The sequence below is a fragment of the Marmota flaviventris genome, chromosome 18 (genome assembly GCF_047511675.1).
Source record: "Marmota flaviventris isolate mMarFla1 chromosome 18, mMarFla1.hap1, whole genome shotgun sequence".
Lineage (NCBI taxonomy): Eukaryota > Metazoa > Chordata > Mammalia > Rodentia > Sciuridae > Marmota > Marmota flaviventris.
This window is the reverse complement of record NC_092515.1, coordinates 47,948,697-47,970,818: the sequence shown is the minus strand read 5'-3', so window position 1 is coordinate 47,970,818 and position 22,122 is coordinate 47,948,697. Positions and strand designations below refer to the sequence as shown.

The 22,122-nt window shown below is 35.7% G+C and overlaps 1 protein-coding gene across 1 annotated transcript in view; it reads right to left on the bottom strand.

Annotated features, from left to right (window-relative positions):
• Positions 1–3,259: 3,259 nt before the first annotated feature.
• Positions 3,260–22,122, bottom strand: part of Cyb5b (cytochrome b5 type B) — a 34,300-nt gene continuing 15,437 nt past the window's right edge. Inside the window, exons 2-5 of the mRNA XM_027933080.2 lie at positions 19,869–19,997; positions 18,860–18,889; positions 10,853–10,881; positions 3,260–6,863 (exon numbers count right to left, since the gene is read on the bottom strand). Coding sequence (XP_027788881.1) covers positions 6,773–6,863; positions 10,853–10,881; positions 18,860–18,889; positions 19,869–19,997 — 279 coding nt within the window. The 3' untranslated portion in view covers positions 3,260–6,772. The remainder of the gene's footprint in view (positions 6,864–10,852; positions 10,882–18,859; positions 18,890–19,868; positions 19,998–22,122) is intronic.

Below are 22,122 nucleotides of genomic sequence, written 5' to 3'. Positions count from 1 at the left end.
CTGTAAATTGGGGATGATAAAGGTACTTGTGTTTTATAGAATTGTTACAAGGATCGAATGAGGTAATACCCATAAAGCATCTAGCGAATATTATTTAAATATGAACTTTTTTTTTTTTTTTAGTATCAGGAGTTGAGCCCAGAGGGACTTAACCACTGAGCAACATTCTCAGCCCTTTTTTTTATTTTGAGATGTAGGAAGGCTCACCTGCTCCATAACAAAGACAGCATTTTGATCTCTTCCTATCAATTTCAATATTGGAAGAGAACTCAAGGAAGGAGGAGTGCACTTACTGACCTAGTAAGGCTCAAGAGCTTCTAAGAAAAATAGTCCCTTGCCCTGTCCTTCTCTTCCCAATGCCTGATTCATAGAAAAATACTTTCTTAGCTCTTTTAGCCTTTTCTCCTGGTATTTATTGCCATGCATCTAAAGGACATGTTTGTTCTATTCCTTGAATTTTCCATTTTAGACGTTTTATTGAGCTTGCTGAGATTGTTATGCTATGCAGGCTTCTCCTTTGTTCATCCTCCTAAGATAGTCAAATAATTTTCATTAAGTATTTACATTAGGGTTATTGTTAAGTACAGTCCTATTATCCCATTTCCTTTCTTGTATATGTTTTATTGGAGTATATAAATTACTTTTTTTCACATCTTTCTATAATGTATCATTCATGGGGCAAAAAACACACATGACAATCTATCAGTTGCCCCCCGCCCCAAGCACCTTGGGCTGTCTCTCCTGGAAAGCTCTCTTCTTATATTCACCTTGGCTGTTCATGTTCCGTTCTCTTGGGCTTCTACTTGACCACTCACAGTGGGAATTTATTTCACTTCTCCCATTTCCAACATAATGTATCTTCTTCTTTCTCAGCTTATACCCTATAAAAACTTCTAAATATTTATTTAACTTCTTCATTTTTTGTGGGTATATCCCTCAGAAGCTAAGAAAGGATACAGGAGGAAATTTCTTGATACCTCACATGTTCAAGGTGACTTAATTCTACCCTAAACCTTGACTTGTAGTTTGCACACAGAATTCTAGGTTAGTCTTTTTTCAGGGCAGTAACTGTCAAACCTCACATTCCCCTGAAACAATGCTTTTTTAAAAAATTTTTTTAGTTGTCGGTGGACCTTTATTTTAATTATTTATTTATATGCAATGCTGAGACTCGAATCCATTGCCTCACATATGTGAGGCAAACACTCTACCACTGAACCTCAGACTGAAACAATGTTTTGGTTGATCTGTGGCAGGGCTGAATATTATTTTTAAATGTTCCAAGGAGATTACACAATAAACTAAACTGAATCCACTTAGCCTTCCTTCTTGGTCAACATAACTTGGGCATCCAGAGGGGCATACAAGCCCCTCCTCTCTGAAGTCAGTTAATGAAGGTACTTAAATATATACATACACACCAAGTAGGTGATGATAGCTTCTGTTTTGGGTAACTGATTTCCCTACAATCCGCTCCAACTCAAGCCTGAGGAACGAATTGGGACCCAAAGAAGACACCGATACTATTTGGCCAACTACACTCTTATAGTAATCAATTCCCATTATGAGTTTGGACTGGAAAGTTATGCTGGTCTTCTGGTTGCCAGTCCTAGTCCCTCACTAGGGCCAGTTGTATATGCTACCCTTGTGTGCCACTAGGTACTCATTCACTGTTCATTCATAACAAGTCATATCTCTTACTTCTGTTAGCTTAAATAGTTTCTGTATCTTACTCTAAGGCAGGAAGTAATCTGTGGATGAGGAATGTTTCTATTTTCCAAAGATGCTGACTTTAAATGGACTTTCTGCCTTCCAAGAGCTTAGGTACTCTTGGAAAAGAAAGACCCTTACCACAACATTTTCAAGGCAGGGGTGGTGAGGGTGGTGGTGGGTGTTTTCCAAGGGGCTGGGATTCATTTCAAAACCAGTTATCTCTATTATTATCAGTACCTTGGTCCTACTAACTGTTCTGTGGCCTCAGGCAAGTGAAGTATCTCCCTGAGGCGCCAATAAAATTTGGATACCTCTATTTTGCAAGGATATGGTAAAAGTAAGAGTCAGAAATGTTTACATATTAACAAAGACACTGTATGGCACACAGTAGGTGTCACATAAATGACAGTATTACAACTGCATTCTAGTATTTCAGCTGAAAAGCAACCTTTCTCTCCTTAGTACTTCACAAGATAATTAAGTTTTTTTTAAAAAAATATTTATTTTTCAATTGTAGTTGGACACAATACCTTTATTTTACTTATTTATTTTTATGTGGTGCTGAGGATCAAACCCAGGGACTTGCACGTGCTAGGCGAGAAAAATAGTCCCTGAGCCACAACCCCAGCCCCAGAATTAAATTTTAAAATGCTGGTATATATGTGATTGAGTGAGCTTTGAATATAAAGTATAGACATTATTTAGCTAATTGTTAATTCATGCTATTAATTATCAGATTGAAATAAATTATATAGACATTCCTTACCTCAAATTTTCATAATTGGAATCACAATCTTCTACCTCAAGTTTTCATCAGTCAATCGGGATCTGTTGAGCCCTTACCAAATATTCAGCATCAGGAAGAGTGCTGTGATAATGAATTCTTATTAGTATCAAAGATTAAACATTAGATTCAAATGCTGGTTATAATGGGGCTATCCTTTCCTGTTACTAATCCTCAATTCCTGTGGTAGTGAAATAACCAAGCCCTAATGAACAATCTTTTATCAGTAATCTGATATAATGTTAGTAATGTTATAAGGCTATCAGTATGTTTTAAAGGCAATTATAAAAATGGTTTATTTCCCTTATTTTATTAACATAGTCACCAGAACTTCAATTTCCATGTTTAATTTTCTCCATCAGTTTATTAAAAAAAAAACAATCATTTGAAGCCTGGCATTGCAGATAATAAAACATTATTACCTTATATTGGCTTCTCTTTAGCAGATGATTTCAGTAGAAATAGAAGCCCAAACGGTCTACTGGTTCACATCCATTACATGGCAAAAGCCTTGATTTTTGTGTCTTCAGATTATCATATGAGCAGCTCACTTCCAGCAAAGAGAAGCAGCAGCAATACTGAAGAACCAGAGAACTCCCACCAAGTTTCACTAAACACAGGATTAACAGATACAGGTAATTTCCTGCTTCTAAATTACTTTCATCCAGAGCACCTGAGGACTACAGAACCAATACTTCTACTTAAAAAAAAAAAAAAAAAGGGAGGAATAAAAATTTTAAAAATAACTGTAGACAGGGCAAGAAAAGGAAAACAGTATCTTTATTGTGTGTAATTCTAACAACCATTCACTGTGTGCACATTCCAGCAGAGACAGAGATCTTTGTTCAAAATATGCTGAAATAAAATAGGTAAACAAATTCCATTATTGAATACACAAAAGGAATGTTAATGTTACTCATTCACAGTCCAGAGTGAAGTAAAAAGAAAGTTAAATAACCAAAATAATGTTTTGCCCAAACAGCAAACATAGGTGACAGGCGTGGGCAAGGAGCAGCTACTCAAACTTGTAAGTAAGATGTTGGATACAGGGTAGGTAATTTGATAAATCTCCCTCTGCTTTGGTGAAATCTCTGTCCTTGAGCACCCCACAAATTCTAAACAGGACTTTTTCGAGCACAGCAGCCAAATGAGACTAAGCCAATATTTTTGTGATAGCTGTCAACAAACAAGATGGTTTAAAAAAAAATCGATTTCTTGTTGAGACAAGACATGTCTAAATCCATTTCTCTTGGGGTGGAAGGTAAAGAACATTAATGCTCTGCATTTCAATCTCTTAAAATGAAATTTAACCATGTAGATTTCACTTGATATTTTAAGTATGAGATTCTATAAGGAATGATACAACTGGCCTATAAATCATTTTTCCATTATACCCCATCAGAACTAAATGAATATAAACCCAACAGTGTTCTTATTTCACAATATAAGATTTATGAAAACTGCTTAAATAACCCTACAGGCTCAAATGATAGGTTCCAATGGATTTCTACTTATGCTTAAGCTGCCACACGAGCAGATTTAAATACAATATACACTTTGTCCCCCATTGCCTTCTTACCTTTATGGACAGAAGTCATCTGGAAGTGAAAACCAACTCCCAAGAGTCAGGGGCTGAGAAATTTTGGAGAATGGGCCCTAACATCCTATATTTTTGTAGTACAAAATTTGTATCATTTCCTCCTTGCATTCACCAGCCATTATGTATACAGTACAGTGTGCAGCAGCAGCTGGCCCTCCTCAGGAAAAAACACTAACAGAGGAACACCCCAGGCCCAGGGGGATACTGTCAGCCAACAGGGACTAGCTCCATTTGCTCTCAAAGGGGATTCCATGAGCTACTAACACCAAGATTGTGTAGAAAATTCAAATCTAGTTCTTAAACCAAAGTCCTTTTGGGTGACTTTGGCTATTGTGCTGTATAATTTATACTTTAGAAAAACTTTTGCAAACTCACTCAAGAGCTACTTTTCACCTGGTTGCTTATGAAGACAGCAAAATTATACAGTAAATGGACTTTAAAATTGTTTTTTATAATACAAAGTGACATAGTATTAGCAGTACTTCAAAAGAAGCCCTGGGTTCTACATGGATTTCAAGGACAATAGAGACAAAGTCTGAAAATCTTTTCCCTCTGGCTCTTAGTAAAAAAGTAAGTCCACATATAAATGGGGGAAAAAAATCAATATGAAATAGAAAAACATTGTCTGGTGTTTCCCCTAGAAATATCAAAAACACCTATTTTACATAAGACTATAGTTCTTCTAGCATTTCTTGTAAGCCAGGTGATTTTCACTCAATTTTAGATACTGCCAAAATACTTTACAATTGATCCAAGTTATCTTCTAGCTTAGCATTAGCTTTGAGCATTCCATTTCCAGGTCCTCAATACTCCTTTGTTCTTTACCTCTACCCCAATCCACTCCAAGTAATCATGCAACTTAATTATTATAGCAATTACATACCAATCCTTATTTAAGACAACCCTTTCTTGTCTTTAAATGGAGGTGCATCAAATCATACTACTTGTTACATAATAGCCAAATATTTAATACATTTTCTTAAAGTAGCATCTTATAATACAAATATTTTCTAAAGATAAAAGTTTGATTATACCCATATCAGATATATAAAAAAGTCAGCCAGAAATAACTCCAAAATATCATATCCAAGTATGCAAGAAAAAGATTAATATTATTTTGATGAATTCTGAATTCATTCAACTGCTAAGTCACAGGATATAAAATCTGGGTTGAACTTTTTCTTAAATAGTTTGTATGAGCAGACTTGGTTTACTGGTCAGTTTCCTGTCTCCTCAAGTACCAGGCAAACTGGAAGGGAGGGAGAAGATACTGAGCAGCATCTATAGTCCTTCTTGAACCAGCTGCTCCTTGCTGGAAATGACAATGGCCCAGAAGCAGACTAATAATCCTCAAAGAATAGAGAGAAAAATCACCATAGCTACTGACACAAAACAGCCAGTATACTATCTATTTAGGTGCTTCCTTGTGGTGAGGGCAGTAGGGGGAAAGAGGAGTAAAAAATGCCAGAGGAATACCTGGCCCAATAAGAAATAGTAAATAATTCTAAATAATAACCTACTTTTCAATGAAACACACATCCAAAGAAGGGGAAAAAACTGCCAATTCTTTAATCTTAATGGAAAGCACAAAACCACAAGTTGGAGCCATGGAGGTAAAATACAGATGAAATGGAAAACTGCCTTTTGTCATGATCTCCCACTTTCAAATGACATTTTATATGGAAGTTACTTTACTTGGACGAACAAAAGATCAAACTGAAATCTCTTACTTGTGTAAAACTGGGAACCAAAAATTGCTAATCAATAAACAAAACAGCAGCAAGAATCCCTGGTAGGCTCTACAGACATAATTATACACTTATATTTTACCAATAAAATAAAGGTAGAAAAAGAGAAAGATGGTTAGAAATTAGTGCCAAATCAAAGAGAAGATTTGGTGCCATTTCTAAACTCCTATCTTAAAGTAGTGTTTTCAAAAGATTACTGTGAATTTGCCAGGGTTCTGTTACCTCAATTCATCCCTCCCTTCCTTTGGCTTTTCTCACCCACAAGAAATCAAAGGGAGGCACATCTTTGTTCAGCATCCCTTGGAATGAAAAGGGGCTGGGAGTGGGAGGAGCTATCAGCTTATATTAGCCTGGAAGGGAGATAACCACATAGTTCTTTCTGCTTTTAACAAATATAAAAAGGAACAAGATCATTTGGCAGTGTGTTTTAATAGATGTGTACCTAACTTCATGAATAAACTCCTTGTGATAATAGAATTAAATCAGAATTTTAAAAAATATTTACTTGAAAGAAATATGGGAAAAGAAAAACCTTCAAAATTAGAGTGCTGCCTTGGTAAGAATGTATAATGTGCATTCAAATTACTGGAAAGCAAGCATTTTTTCCAAAGAATAATGTCACTATGACATATGAATGACAATCATTAACACAAATGTTTGAAATGTAAGGATACTGTGGAAATAAATGAAGAGAAGAAACATGGCAAAGACACAGGACAGTGAGCAGGTAGTTTGGGAGTAAGGCTCTCAGAGATGAAGGACACTGGTCCCAGACTGGAGGTGGATGTCTGGTCAACTGTCTTGGCTCCAAGGGGGAAGAATACAACCGGCAGGATTTAAGCGAGAGGGCACCAATATAGCCCTCACAGCAAGTCTCCAATTTTTACTCCCAAGTGGATGTGTTTCCCATACTTCAACACGGTCTCCTCAGGAGGATTTACTTTCCGCCATGTAGCAACGATACAGGAAACCTACGAGAATAGCGCCTATGACAGGGAAAATCCAATATGCCCAGCAACTAGAAATAGGAAAAAAAAAAGCAATGAAGTTTTGAATATTTTATACCAATCATTCACTATCTTTCAGCTTTCACATTTTAATATTTATGTAGGCAAGAGCCTTTGATTTACTTTGAGAAATATAACTGCTTTTATCACACAGTAGCTAGAAAAACTCTAAAATATTTGAAGTGATAATACTAAAAAAGCAAGTTTTTTTTAAAGAGGCTAAAAACAGAACTAAAGTATGACATTAAAAAAATACATATATTTGCATATATTTCTAGATATTTCTATAAAGACAGAGTGATTATTTCTGGGTTATAGGACTATGGATAGTGTAAATTTTTCTTTGTGCTTTTGTTTTCCATATAGTCAGTAAATTTTTTTGGTGGTGATGTTGGGGATAGAACTGAGGGCCTCATGTATGCTAGACAAGTGCTCTACCATTGACCTACACCTCCAGCCTAAATTAATATTTATAAATATTTAGGAAAAAAGAATAAGATACATTTCATAAATATATAGGTATTTATATATCTATCCCATTATAAATCTAGAGGTGACACTATCTAATTGTAAACAGTATTCTTATGTATTTTAAAAACTTAATCCTCATGGCCAAGTGTGATGGCACATACCTATAATCTTAGTGGTGTAGGAAGCTGACGCAGGAGTATTACAAGTTTGAGTCTAGGCTGGTCAATTTAGTCAGACCCTGTCTCAAAATAAAAAATAAAAACAGCTGGAGATGCAGCTCAGTGTAGACTACCTCTGGGTTCAAATTCTAGTACCTCAAAAAAAAAAAAAAATTCCTTAAATTAACACTATAAAACTAAAGGACATACATGCATACAGAACATCATTGATAGTTCTAAAGAGGTAAACAAATGACCCTTGGATTAAGAAGTACTACAGAAGACTTCTCTTAGAGGAGTTTTGGAACAGTAATAATTCTCTTTAATTCTTTTAATAGAATTTACCAGCATTTCTAATTTTAAGATGTAATTCTTCCATGATCCAAATGACCTGGCTGCCCCCTCAACTTATGACATATCCAGACTTGGTATTAAAAGGTTTCCAAGTCAATAAAACCAGTAAGGTTCATGGCAAAATGATTCTCTTTGTCTAAGCATGCCTAGCACTTTGTACACTGAAGAATAGCAAAAAGCTACTCTTGAACATGTTTAGAATGTTGGCCTTTTAAAAAAACAATCAAGATGGCATGTGTAATAGCAATGTGGCTGTTAATGTCCCCGTAAGAGAAATGAATTCAGACTTTTTGAAGAGCAACCATGAAAGACTATGTCCAAAGGTAGGAACCTTGAGTAAACTCTGAAGTAAAACTCTTCAGTACAAAAGACAGAATGGTTGACTACCAATTCTAATAAAATCTTCCCATTACTTAATAGCTACTGAGAAGAGAAGCAGGGGAAATGCATTTATACTGCACTAAAGGAGATCTAGATTCAACAATAACTTCATGCCATAAGATAGAATTTTCTTCTTTAGATATTCATCCAGGTTATTGCATGTAATTACTGAATGTAGTTATGATACACTTATTTTTTTCTTTGTAGTATTCTACTGTATAGATACATATAAATTTATTCATTCATTTTATTAAAGCATGATTATGTGAATTGTTTCCAGTGTTTGAATACCTTGAATAATGCTGCTATGATCATTTTTTTAATGTGTTTCCTGGTATACTTGTCACATGTTTCTTTTTTTTTTTTCTTTCTTTCTTTTTAAGATATAGTCTTGCTATGTTGCCCAGGCTAGTCTTGAACTTCTGGTCACAAGTGACCCACCCCTGCCTCAGCCTCCCAAATAGCTGGAACTATCAGTAAGTGCCACCATATCCAGCTTGTGCACAAATTTTTATTGAATATATACTTAGAAATGGAATTGCTGGGTTAAAAGTTATTCATACTTACTAGATAATGTCAAATTGTTTTCCAAAGTGATTGTACATGTTTACATTGCCATAAGAGTGCTTAAAAGACTTAGTGATTCACTTCTAACCAAGTCTACTAATTTTCAGAATTTTATATTTTTAACAAGCTAGTAGGTGTGAAATATATCTGTGATTTTATTTTTTGGTACCGGGGATTGAATCCAGGGGCACTTAACCACTGAGCCACACCCTCAGTCCATTTTGTATTTTATTTATTTATTTTTTAAAAAATATTTATTTTGTTGTAGATGAACACACAGTATCTTTATTTTTATGTGGTGCTGGGGATCGAACCCAGTGCCCTACACATACGAGGCAAGCACTTTACCACTGAGCTACAGCCCTAGCCCCTTGTATTTTATTTAGAGACAGGGTCTCACTGAGTTGCTTAAGGCCTCGCTAAGTTGCTGAGGCTGGCTTTGAGCCTCCTGCCTCAACCTCCCAATCCGCTGAGATTATCCTATAACACCATGCCTGGCTACCTATAATTCTTTTTCTTTTTTGGTACTAAGGATTAAACTCGGGGGCACTTTATCACTGAGCTATATCACCAAACCTTTTTACTTTTTGAGACAGGGTTTCACTATGTTGCTAGGGGTCTTGCTGAGGCTGTCCTAAACTTGTGATCCTCCTGCCTAAGCCTCTGGGGTCACTGGGATTAAGGCATGCACCACCATGTCCAGCTATACCTATGATTTTAATTTGTATGTCTTTGGTGATAAATGACATTAAATTTTTTCCATATGCTTATATTTGTGTTTCTTCTTCTGTAAAATCATAAATCTTTTTCTCATATTCTATTAATTTTAAAAAACTTCATTTGCAAGAAGTCTTTATGTATTCTATTAATAATTCTTAATCAGTTTTATGTATAGCATAAATCAACTACAAGTTTATATCCCTATATTTTCAAATTTTTGTGGTACTGGGCAATGAACCCAAGCTCTACCACTGAGCTATATACATCCCCAGCCCTAATCACCCTCTTTTAAATTTTGAGATAGGGTCTAACTAAGTTGCCTAGGCTGGCCTCAAACTTGGATTCTACAGCTTCAGCTTCTCAATAGCTGGGATTACAGGCTGTGCCATCATGCCCAGCTATTTTCAAAATCTTTATGTAGCACTTGGCTGAATCAAAGTCTTTAGTTTTGAGGAAACTGAATTTACCAATAATATGTATTTTTATATGATGCCTTTTACTTCAAATAAAAGAATTGGTATTTTATAGAAGAAAAAAGACATTTTCTGCCTAAAATCCCTTGAGATCTCCAAAAGACAGAGCAGACGGTATTATATCATCTCTATGATTCTTTACAAGCCAAGGATTCCACAGTCATCTCAAGTAGAGACATTTATGGGATGGTAATTTACACATTTCAGAGCTAATAATACCCTTTTACTAAAAATACTGCAAGGTATATACTGTAAGCAAACTTCTGAGAAAACCCAAATTCCTAAATATGACTCTAATAAATCTTTTCCTGTTTAAAATATAATTATAGCACCTGTGAGGGTTGACTGAAACTTAAGTGTGAAGTGGAAGTCACAAGCTAGGATGAACTGCACACATTCAGGACCTGACTTCATAGGTACTTGCCCTTGCATACTGGCCTCTTAATAACTATGACTCCATCTTTATGTCATCATAAGATTTAAAAATTACTCAAGGTGTGAATCTTTTAGATTATTGAAAATGCTTGAAACTGTAAAAATTAATTTTATTGCTGTCAAAGAACTACTAAACTTGTAATGACTTTTGACCAAAAATGAACTAGCTGTCATATTGTACTCTTATTTTGTGTTTGCCCAGACTAGTCTTATTTTGTTCTGGTACTGAGGACAGAACCCAGAGGTGCTTTACCACTGAGCTATGCCCCAAGCCTTTTTTTTTTTTTTTTTTTTTTTCCAGACAGGATCTTGCTAAGATCCTCAGGTGTACACCACTACTCCCAGACAAACTGCACTCTTAAGTGTGTTATACATGAATATTCATGAAATAATCTCTTGTCAGACATTATATATAAGGAAGTCTTTTAATGGGATACCAACCTTTTGCATGTATCATTTTTCGAAGGATCCTTAAGAAGACACATATTCAAAAATAACAAAAAGAAAAAAGATTAATACAACATGTTGAGTCTTCTTTTGAATATTTATATAAATTCTGTAGCTAATAACAACTTTATCTTTCATGCATTTTGATGTTATGAAACCTTAAGCAATAGAAGGACCATGAATTTTATTTCATACTCTCCAGTGAATAATCACTAATGAAACATTTTTAGAAGTAAAAAAAAATTGCTAATGATACACACTTATATTGAAACATAATAATTTTTTTAGTTACAATGACAGGCCTGGTTCAGCTGGGCTTGCCACTGGCTGTAGCTAAGATCACATTCTCTAAAAACATGGTAAGAACATATAAACTGTGAAGTGCTCTAAGATCAGGCAGATGATTGCTTGTGGTTTACAGAAATGAACTGGTTTACTCTTTGAAATCATAATAATATGACTAAAGACCTTAGGGTTTATTTCACAGTAAAAGAGACAGCAGTTCAAAGGAAGAAAAATACCAAAATAATCTTTAAAACAAACTTTAGCAATTAAACTAATATACGTGATATGGATGAATTGTCAAGCTAAGAAGCCAGACATATATGACCACATATTTAAGCCTGCTTACATAAAAATATCCAGAACAGAACAATCAATAGAAGCAAAAAATAGATTAGTGATTGCCTACAGCTAGGGTGGGAAAGGAAGAATAAGGGGGCAGACTGGAAAATGACTGCTAATGAGCAGAGGGTTTACATAATGAGTTTGTTCTAAAATTGTGATTATGGTTGCACACTTCTGTGAATATACTCAGAACCATTGACTCGTACATTTTAAATAGATGAATTATATGGTATGTGAATCATCAATAAAATTGTTATTAAAATTATTTTTACTCCATTTAAATATCATGTGAAATAAATAATTCCATTAATTAGCTATATTAGTATAAAGTCCTGCTAACCTATTGCCAGAGGACAAAAACCTATTAGCGTAGGTTGCTATTGCTCAAAGTAACATCTTTGAAAATATGTAGAAGTGGGGCTGGGGATGTGGCTCAAGCGGAAGCGCGATCGCCTGGCATGAGCGGGGCGCTGGGTTTGATCTTCAGCACCACAAAAATAAAAAAATAAAGATGTTGTGTCCAACAACAACAACAACAACAAAAAGATGTTATGTCCACTGAACACTAAAAAATAAATATTAAAAAATTTTCTCTCTCTTAAAAAAAAAATAATTAAGAAAATATGTAGAAGTATGCAGGGCATGTATATAGTATATTAAATCTGCTTAATCACGATTTTCAATAATCTCCAAGAATTTCCAGGAATCATACATACTGGACAAGATATACTTTAAAGCAGTCCATGAAGTGAGTATTAATTTCTTGTATACAAAATAATGTTATGCAAATAAACATATGCCCCAAATCTGAAAGAAATTAGCCTATAGGCAAATAAAACTTCCAATAAAAGGCTTTAGAAAAACCATACTAATATATACATACCAAACTTCTTTGAGAACTTGATGATTTTTATTATCTGGGACATTTCTGTTAGTATAACATGGACTGGGCTAATTAAAACATGTAACACAAATCTCACCATTATGTATAATTATAATGCACCCATAAAAGATATGAAAAAAACACATTACAGGTCAATCTTTGAAAATATTACTATCTTATAGTTTGGGAGGCTGTAGTAGTATAACGTAAATGTAGAATCTATAATTACATAAAGTCATATATAGTTCATATAAATGGATTCTCTGTATGTCAACACTTTTAGCCTCTTTTACAACCAAAAGCCCCGTATGTGTGCTAACTAGTATGAACCTTAAATAACACAATAAGCAAGAAGAAAAAAAGAGAACCAAGACCATAACACATATGGTAAATAACTAAAATAACTAAAAACATATATGGTGTTTATTGAATTAAATACCCCAAAGTGCTCCTGTTTTAACATTAATTCATCTCTGAAGGCAAAAAAGGCCAAGCTGCCCAACACTTTGGAGAAAAGAGAAGAGAAACAAGCAACTATTTCTTTTAGAACATTGACAGCCAAGTAAATTCCAAACTACAGTGGTCCCACTTTTAATCAACTGTTAAAGAAAGAAATGCAGTATTATGACATTATTACAAGAGAGCAGATCAAACCCAAAGTTCTAGCATAAGCTCAACCAGGTAATTAATATACATGTTTCTTTAGTTTCCAAAGATTTGGAATGCATTTGCAAACAACAAGATTGCTTAAGTGTTCTATGATTTTAGCTCAAAATTAATAGAAATTAACAGTTTAAAACTGGAGAGCTGGGATTGTGGCTTAGTTGGTGGAGTGCTTGCCTGGCATGTGTGAGACACTGGTTCAATTCTCAACACCACATATAAATAAATAAATAAAGGTCAATTGGCAACTAAAAATTTTTAAAATAAATAAATAAATAGATGAAACTGGGTCCTAAAGTTCAAGGTTCATTGGGTTTTTTTTTTCCCCTTAATATTTTCAGTTGTAGATGGACACAATACTTTTGTTTATTTAGTTTTTTTACATGGTGCTGGAGATCAAACCCGGTGCCTCACATGTACTAGGCAAATGCTCTACCACTGAGCCACAACCCCAGCCCCAAGATTCATTAGGTTTTAATCACCACATAAAATAATTAAATAAGTAAATTAATATACAAATAAATACCAAAGATGGGCTTTGTAGGTTAAAAGGAAATATTTCATAATACCTGAGTAACTGCATAGAGCTGCTCATAACTGAAATTATGGCTAAGTATCTTTCAGGTCAATGCTAAAACATTTTTCTCATTGGAAAATAAAAGGCTCATATTAGAAGAATTTCAATCCTAACATCATATTTAATTATTTTCACACAATTTTCTTTTTTTGTGGTGCTAGGGATTGGTGTGAGGTAAGCACTCTACCAACTGAGCTATATCCCCACCCCTTGGACACAATTTTCTGAGCCAAAGGTATTGTAACAAAATCTATGTGAACTTTTTTGCAGTAATGGGGATTGAACCGAGGGCTTTGTGCATGTTAGGCACTCTATCACTGAGCAACATGCCCAGCCCTTTGGTTTTTAATTTTGAAACAGGGTCTCGCTAAGTTGCTGAAGCTGTTCTGGAACTTCCTAATCTCCTGCCTCACTCTCCCAAGTAGCTGAGATTACAGGCAAGTGCCACCATGTATGGCTACAAGAGCAAAGAAAGGAAATACCATTCTCTCATGTCCAGGAGATTGAAGGAGCATTATCATGTGTTGAGTTCTCCCTCTCCCACCAGCTCTATAAAGGATTGTTTTCCCAAACACTCTTCTAAGAGGTCTTGCACCTCAAGTACTGATCCAATCTGACATAGTTAAGAAAATGACAAAGAAATGTCACATCTAGTAATCCCATGGTGTCAGCAGAGGAAATTCTGTGTATGAGAAAACATTAGAGAGGAGCACACACACACACACTTAAGGAATGTGGTGTACCTTCTCATCAGGACATAAACTCAGGAAAGAATGAGCCAATTATAATTATAATGTAGAGGTCCTAATGGAAGATCTGTAGGTCACTGGGGGCATACCCTTGGAAGAGATCAATGGAGTTCTCATGAGGGTCCTAATCTACCTCTCTCACTTTCTGCCTTACCATATGATCTCACTCTCTCCATCTCTTTCTTTTACTATCCCCTCCCCTCCCCTTACACTTCTACCAAGAGGACTTCACCACAATTAAGCTGATTCTGATGCCATCACACTGAACATCCAGACTTATAAGCTAAATAAATCTCTTCTTTTTATAAAGTATCCAATCTCAGGTATCTTGTTATTATAACAGAAAATGAACTAATATAGTAATCAACTAACTACATTCATAATTATAAATGACGTATATTTTAAATATTTCTTTCATAAAAGAGGAGGTAAAATGTTATATATGTATTGTACATTATATGACAGAAAACTGTATTTGCAAGAAAAATCAGCATGAGGAGGGAAAAACTATATTTGCCTTTAAACATAATTATAGATTGATATTTACTATCTTTAATTAATTAATTATTTTATTACTGGGAATTGAACTCAGAAGCTCTTAATGACTGAGCCACATCTCCAGCTCTTTTTATATTTTATTTAGAGACAGGGACTCGCTGAATTGCTTAGGGCCTCACTGAGTTGCTGAGGCTGGCTCTGAGCTCGTGATCCTCCTGCCTCAGCCTCCTGAGCCACTGGTATTACAGTCATGTACCACCATGCCTGGCACTAATTTTTTCTTTTAAATATTTTTTTAGTTGTAGGTGGACACAATACCTTTATTTTCATTTATTTATTTTTATGTGGAGATTTTATGTGGATAGAACCCACGGCCTCACTCTTGCTAGGCGAGTGCTGTACCACTGAGCCAAAAACCCCCTAAATTTGTTTTGAAGGTGAGCTTCCATAATGAAAAGTAGACCAGAAAAAAAACGTTAAGTCAAATGCAAGGAGAAGATTGACACTTCTCAGCATGGGAGTTAATCCAGCAAGGAAGATATTCAAAGACAAAACAGTTCTTAACTCTTGTAAGTTATCTTTGACGTAAGGAAGAAAGACTTGTTTCAAGATCTATGAGTTTCTAAGCTTTTAAAATTTTATATTTCAGGGCTTTCAACTCAGGAATTATTATCTAACAATAAAACAATGGTGGCCATTGACTGTGTTGTAGTAAAAGCAAAAGAAAGGTAGTTTCTTGGGGGCTGGGGATGTGGCTCAAGTGGTAGCGCGCTCACCTGGCACGCGTGTGGCCCGGATTCGATCCTCAGCACCACATACAAAGATGTTGTGTCCGCCGAAAACTAAAAAATAAAAATTCTCTCTCTCTCTCTCTCTCTCTCTTAAAAAACAAAACAAAACAACAACAAAAAAAAACCCAATCTGCCTTAATTCTGTTCCTTTAAAAAAAAAAAAAAAGAAAGGTAGTTTCTTTAAAAAAAAAAAAACAAACAAGGAAATGATTCCTGATTTATCCTCTGCAATAGCAACATTTTGGGTATTTTCTTTTTCCTAAGGAAAGAGTGTGTTACAAAGAGGACATACAGAAACAGAAGCCTATAAGGCTGAAAATTCCTCTTAGTAGGCTTAAAGAAAAATCACTTCCTCACAGAGGTTCACCCCTGAATGAAGAAAAAGGAAAGTAATTAATAATATCAACTTCATTTCCATTTCTTCGTGAATGTTTAAACCAGAGATAGAAAAATGAAGAAGAGAGATACGTACATCCTAGACACCAATGTTTCTATTTAAACCTCTGTAAGAAAGAAATCTGAAGGATCAGGAATTTCTTCTTGGAACTGAAATCAGGTTGGAAGACTCTTTGAAAGTCTATGTAGGTGGCCTTGAAAAGTTTCCAAAAGGCTTCCTTTGCCTGATCAAAAATGAGGCACTGTGGCTGGAAACACACAATAGCCTGACTCTACTTAGTAGAGACATGTCCCTTGGGTACAAGTCACATGGGGAAAATAGGCTTGCCAACCGGGCCGTTAGTCATACTTTAACCCAGGAAGGAGCTAATGTACATTTGGAGACTTCTTTTATTACAGAATTTAAGTGAGCTGAAATGGTTTCTTTTCCTGTACTTAAAACAGTTATAATTCAGCTAACAAATCTCTAATTAGTTCTTTGACCTGCAGAAAGCAGACAATGCTTTCCACGAAGAGAATTAAAATTTCTTAGGTTTTCTTTCTTTTTTTTTTGAGAATTTTAATATTTATTTTTTAGTTTTTCGGCGGACACAACATCTTTGTTTGTATGTGGTGCTGAGGATCGAACCCGGGCCGCACGCACGCCAGGCGAGCGCGCTACCGCTTGAGCCACATCCCCAGCCCAAAAAATTTCTTAGGTTTTCATAAGAAATGATAGGCTTATCATTTAGCAAAATGTTTGGTGCTTGCTTACTTATCATCTGGGTTACTTAAAATGCAAATTACCAAACCCCATGTCCAAAGCTCTTGAACCAGCAGTAGTGGAAACTCAAGAAATACATGTTTTATGTGTATTTTCATGTTCATTCCATGGGAATCCAATTTAGGTACTACAAGAAACAGAATATGTGGAACACTGCTCTCCATTCTGAGAATGGTCCTAACTATACTACCAAAGAAAGAAAAACAGCAACAAGAAGCAATTTACAGACTTCTAGACATAGTAATTGCAAAAATATTTTCCTGCTACCTTAATATAAAGGGTGCCTCATTGCTTGTGCAGAAATGGGTTATGGCTCTTAGATAGAGGTGTATCTCTTATAAAAATGGGAGTATTCCTTGGATCAAATACTGACCTCTAAATTTTCTGGATACATTCAATATAATAATTAAGCTCACTCTTAGTTCAAATTTTACCTTAATACCACATGTGAAGATTCAAGAATGGTAGTGCATGTGTGAGGAGGGGACAACACACACACCACCAGTGCTTAAAATGTGTTTGAAGAGCTAGGTTCAGTGGCACATGTCTGTAATCCCAGCTACTCCAGAGGCTGAGGTAGAAAGATTGCAAGTTCAAAACCAACCTGGGAAATTTAGTGACACCCTATCTCAAAATTAAAAAATAAAAAAGATTGGGGATATAACTCATGAGTAGAGCATTCCTGGATGCAATCCCCAGTATTGCCAAAAAAAAATAGAGCTGAGGATATGGCATGTGAGAGACTCTGAGTTGAATTCCCAATATTATGAATTCCCCTTTCATAAACAACTCAATAGTTCAGAGTACTATAGTATAGCAAGACAGAGGAATTAATTTATATAAATGTTCTGGATTGCAAGGCAACAGATGGCAACTGCCAAGTAAGCAATCTCTTCAATTGAAAAAATTCTTATGTCTAGGACAAAGTTAATTGCTGTGTCAATCTCATTCGGTAATTATGGTTCGGTGAGGAATGGTATAAGAAGGTAGAAAGAGGACAAGGGGAGGTTGTGTGGTGCCCATAATGTTCTAAGTAGCATCTACAATGCTGTCCCTTTAAATCACAGGGTGGACTAACAATTACCTAAAGGACAGGAGTCAAGGGAAATATAAGAGAATACGGGAGTTGGAAGTACTCAGCTTGTGGGAAGCAGAAAATGCTTTCATATTTTCTTCCTAGAATGTCATGCAGAGCACATTAAGGTTTTCAAATATGCAAGTATTTAATCTTGTTTTTGCTAAAATCAGTAAATAACTGGAAAGGGGGTGAGTCTATTTGAGGCTACAAAATAAAATGTTTTAAAATAAAAATTGGGGGGGCTGGGGTTGTGGCTCAGTGGTAGAGCAACTTACCTAGTACGTGTGAGGTCCTGGGTTCGATCCTCAGCACCACATAAAAATAAATAAAATAAAGGTATTGTGTCCAACTACAACTAAAAAATAAATATTAAAACAAAAATAAGGGCTGAGGATGTGGCTCAAGCGGTAGCGCGCTCGCCTGGCATGCGTGTGGCCTGGGTTCGATCCTCAGCACCACATACAAACAAAGATGTTGTGTCCGTCAAAAACTAAAAAATAAATATCAAAATTCTCTCTCTTTAAAAAAAAATAAATAAAAAAATAAAATAAAAACTTGGGAAATAGGAACAGAGAGGTCTCTTTCAATAACTTGAAAGATAAAATAACTTGAAAAAGAAAATTCTTTTTCAGACAGAAGCAAGTATTTACACCTGTTCTAAATGAGGCATGGGTAAAGTACTTTTCTATAACTGAATCCATAAACTAATTTCTTTCAAAACCATACATGGCATACTTTGGAGTTGCAATTTTAAAAAAAAAAGAAGAAAGCATACAGAAGCATTAGCAAACTGTTTCCTACTATGTAAGACCCAGCTATTCATTTTTCCTGAGAGTTACTGAATCCAAATTCCTGAAAAATAGAATTTTTGCTTGGGAAAACAAACACGTAAAAAAACCAAAACAAAACAATTCTATTTGAATAAATAGAACTACAAACACTTGAAATACAAAAGACAAATCGGATGACATCTTACCTTGTTACCACCTTCAGGTTTAAGGTCACTCTGTTAAAAAGAGGAAAACAATGTTTTAAGAAATATCCAAATGTACTGAGGCAGAAGAACCTCAAGTTCAAAGCCAGGCTCAGCAAATTAGCAAGGCCCTAAGCAACTTAGCATGAACCTGTCTAAAAAGGCTGGGGGAATGTAGCTCAATGATTAAGCCCCCCTGAGTTCAATTCCTGGTACCAAAAAAAAAAAAAAAGAAAAGAAATATCCAAATGAACTCTTACTATGTGCTTGTTTCTTTTATCTTTTTTTTTTTTTAAATATTTATTTTTTTTTAGCTGGGCCCAATATCTTTACTTTATTTATTTTTATGTGGTGCTGAGGATAGAACCCAGGGCCTCGCATGTGCTAGGCAAGCGCTCTACCACTGAGCCACAACCCCAGCCCTATGTGCTTGTTTCTAACCTTGAAACATGAGACTACATTTGTCGGGCAGAGAATTCTCTAGGAGACCTACAGGTCTGAAAAAAAGGAATGGCACCCCACCCTTAGCATATCAGGGTCTCCTGTTAGAATAGTTATGTCTGGAAGGCTTAAAAGTCCATAGATGACGAACCTAGTGGTGTATGTCTGTAATCCCAGTGGCTTGGAAGGCTGAGGCAGGAGGTAAGTTTAAAGCCAGCCTGAGCAACCTAATGAGGTCCTAAGCAATTCACTGAGACCCTGTCTCTAAATAAAATATAAAAAAGGGCAGGGATATTACTTGGTTGTTAAGCTTTTCTGGGTTCAATAAAAAAGTCTATAGTTAGTTACCTTTTTAGCTAGGGACTTGTAAAAACAACCACACCTATTTTAAGTGCAGATGTTACTATTAGCTGCACTCTAAGGCAGGATGATAATGGAGAAAAGTCAGCCTAATGAATGGTTAAATGAATTTCTATTTTAATAATTTTAATAATTCTTTCTCTCATGCAGTTCTATGGCTGTTGCGTCACTTTCTCTGCACAAGTGCTTCTAGCCCTCTAATAGTTCTTACCGGATGGACGTCACCGATGTAGTACTGCTTTAGCATTTCTCTGGCATCAGAGGAATGGCCTACATCTTCAAAGCTTTCAGTTGAATCTGTACCAGCTTGTTCTAGCAAAACCTCTTCTCCACCAGGATGCTACAAGAAAAAGATATTTACTGAACAGAGGAGTGTCTGAAAAGAAAACCCATAAGTTTCTTTCCTGTCCTCCTTCCCCTTCTCTCCCTTAAATGGGAGTAATGGAACAAATTGACATTGTGTGCCTATAAAGATGCAATGAGAAGAAAGCAGCATAATTTCTATCAAATTCTGGCCCAAACTGCATAATATGGGTATTATTGTTAGGAAAGATAAGACAAGTGCAAACTGACCAATAACCTACAGCGTGGCCTGTGATTTTCAAAAACACTGAGGTCTGGCTGGGGCTGTAGCTCAGTGGTATAGCACCTGCCTCACATGTGTGAGGCACTGGGTTCGATCCTCAGCAACACACAGAAATAAATAGATAAAGATATTAAACATGGCTGGGGATGTGGCTCAAGCGGTAGCATGCTCGCCTGGCATGCGTGCGGCCCGGGTTCGATCCTCAGCACCACATACAAACAAAGATGTTGTGTCCGCCGATAACTAAAAAATAAATATAAAAAATTCTCTCTCTCTAAAAAAAAAAAAAAAACCTAAAAAAAAAAAAAGATATTAAACAAAACAAAACACTGAAGTCATGAAAGTCAAGAAAAGACTGAAGAAATGATTATTGATTATATAACTCACTCTACCACTGAGTTATACAATAGCCCTTTTTATTTTTTATTTTGAGACAGAGTCTCAATAAGTTGCCCAGGCTGGCATCAAATTTGTTATCCTCCTGCCTCAGGCTCTGAGTAGCTGAGATTATAGGCATGCACCATATGACTGGACAGACTGGTTCCTTTTGCCAATAGTATTGAGACTACTGTAGAAAACCAAATGGGGAGGGACTCTAGGGTATACAAAATTCTTTATTGCAGTCTTCAATTTTAAATTTACAATTTTTTCTAAGTAAAAAGTAAAGAGGGGGCTGGGATTTTGGCTCAGTGGTAGAGCACTTGCCTAGCATGTATGAAGCACTGGGTTTGAGTCTCATCATCACATATAAATAAATAAAGGTCCATTGACAACTAAAAAATATTAATTAAAAAAAAAGTAAATAGCACAGATGAAGTAAATTCTATAAATATAAGCTATGTGAACACAGACAAGTTATTCAGAAATTTGAGATATCTGGGGTGGGGTGGGAATAAGAAAGACAGTAGAATCAACCAGACATTACTTTTCTATATTCATATATGAATACAAAACCACTGTAACTCCACATCATGTACAACAAGAAGTTATACTCCATGTATGTATAATATGTCAAAACACATGCTACTGGGCTGGAATTGTAGTTCAGTGGTAGAGCGCTTGCCTAGCCTGTGTGAGGTTCAATCCTTAGCACCATATAAAAATAAATAAATAAACTGGGCATGGCACATGCTTGTAATCCCAGTGGCTTAGGAGTCTGAGGCAGGAGGATCTCAAGTTCAAAGCCAGCCTCAGTAAAAAGCAAGGTACTAAGCAACTCAGTGAGACCCTGTCTCTAAATAAAATACAAAATAGGGCTGGGGATGTGATCAGTGGTTGAGTGCCCCTGAGTTTAATCCCTAGTACTCTCTCCCCCATAAATAAATAAGTAAAGGTATTATAGCCACCCATAACTTAAAAAAAAAAAAAAAACACACTCTACCATCATGTATAACTAAAAATATATAAAAATTATTTTTTAAATGTCTTAGTAGCCTTATTTGTAACATGGAAATTTTTTAAGAGTGCCTATTTCAACAAGTGTTTATGTGTGTGTGTGTGTGTATGTGTGTTTTCTGGTACTGGGAATTGAACCCAGGGGTACATTAACCCTGAGTTATACCCCTAGTCCTATCTATCTACCTACCTACCTATTTTTTGAGACAGGGTCTTCTTAAGTTGCTAAGATGGGCCTGGAACTTGTGATACTCCTGCCTCAGCCTCCCAAGTCACTGGTATAAAAGGCATGTTACCACCATATGTGGCTGCTAATTCAACAATTAGTCTGATTACTTACTTAGATACAGAAATAAAATATTCTGTACTTGAGGAAAGCAAGGTACAAGAGGATATTACACTATTACTTATGACTATATAGAGTAGATACATAGATGCTTATAATTGTACACAATATCCCTGGAAACATTGAAGAGAACCTGGT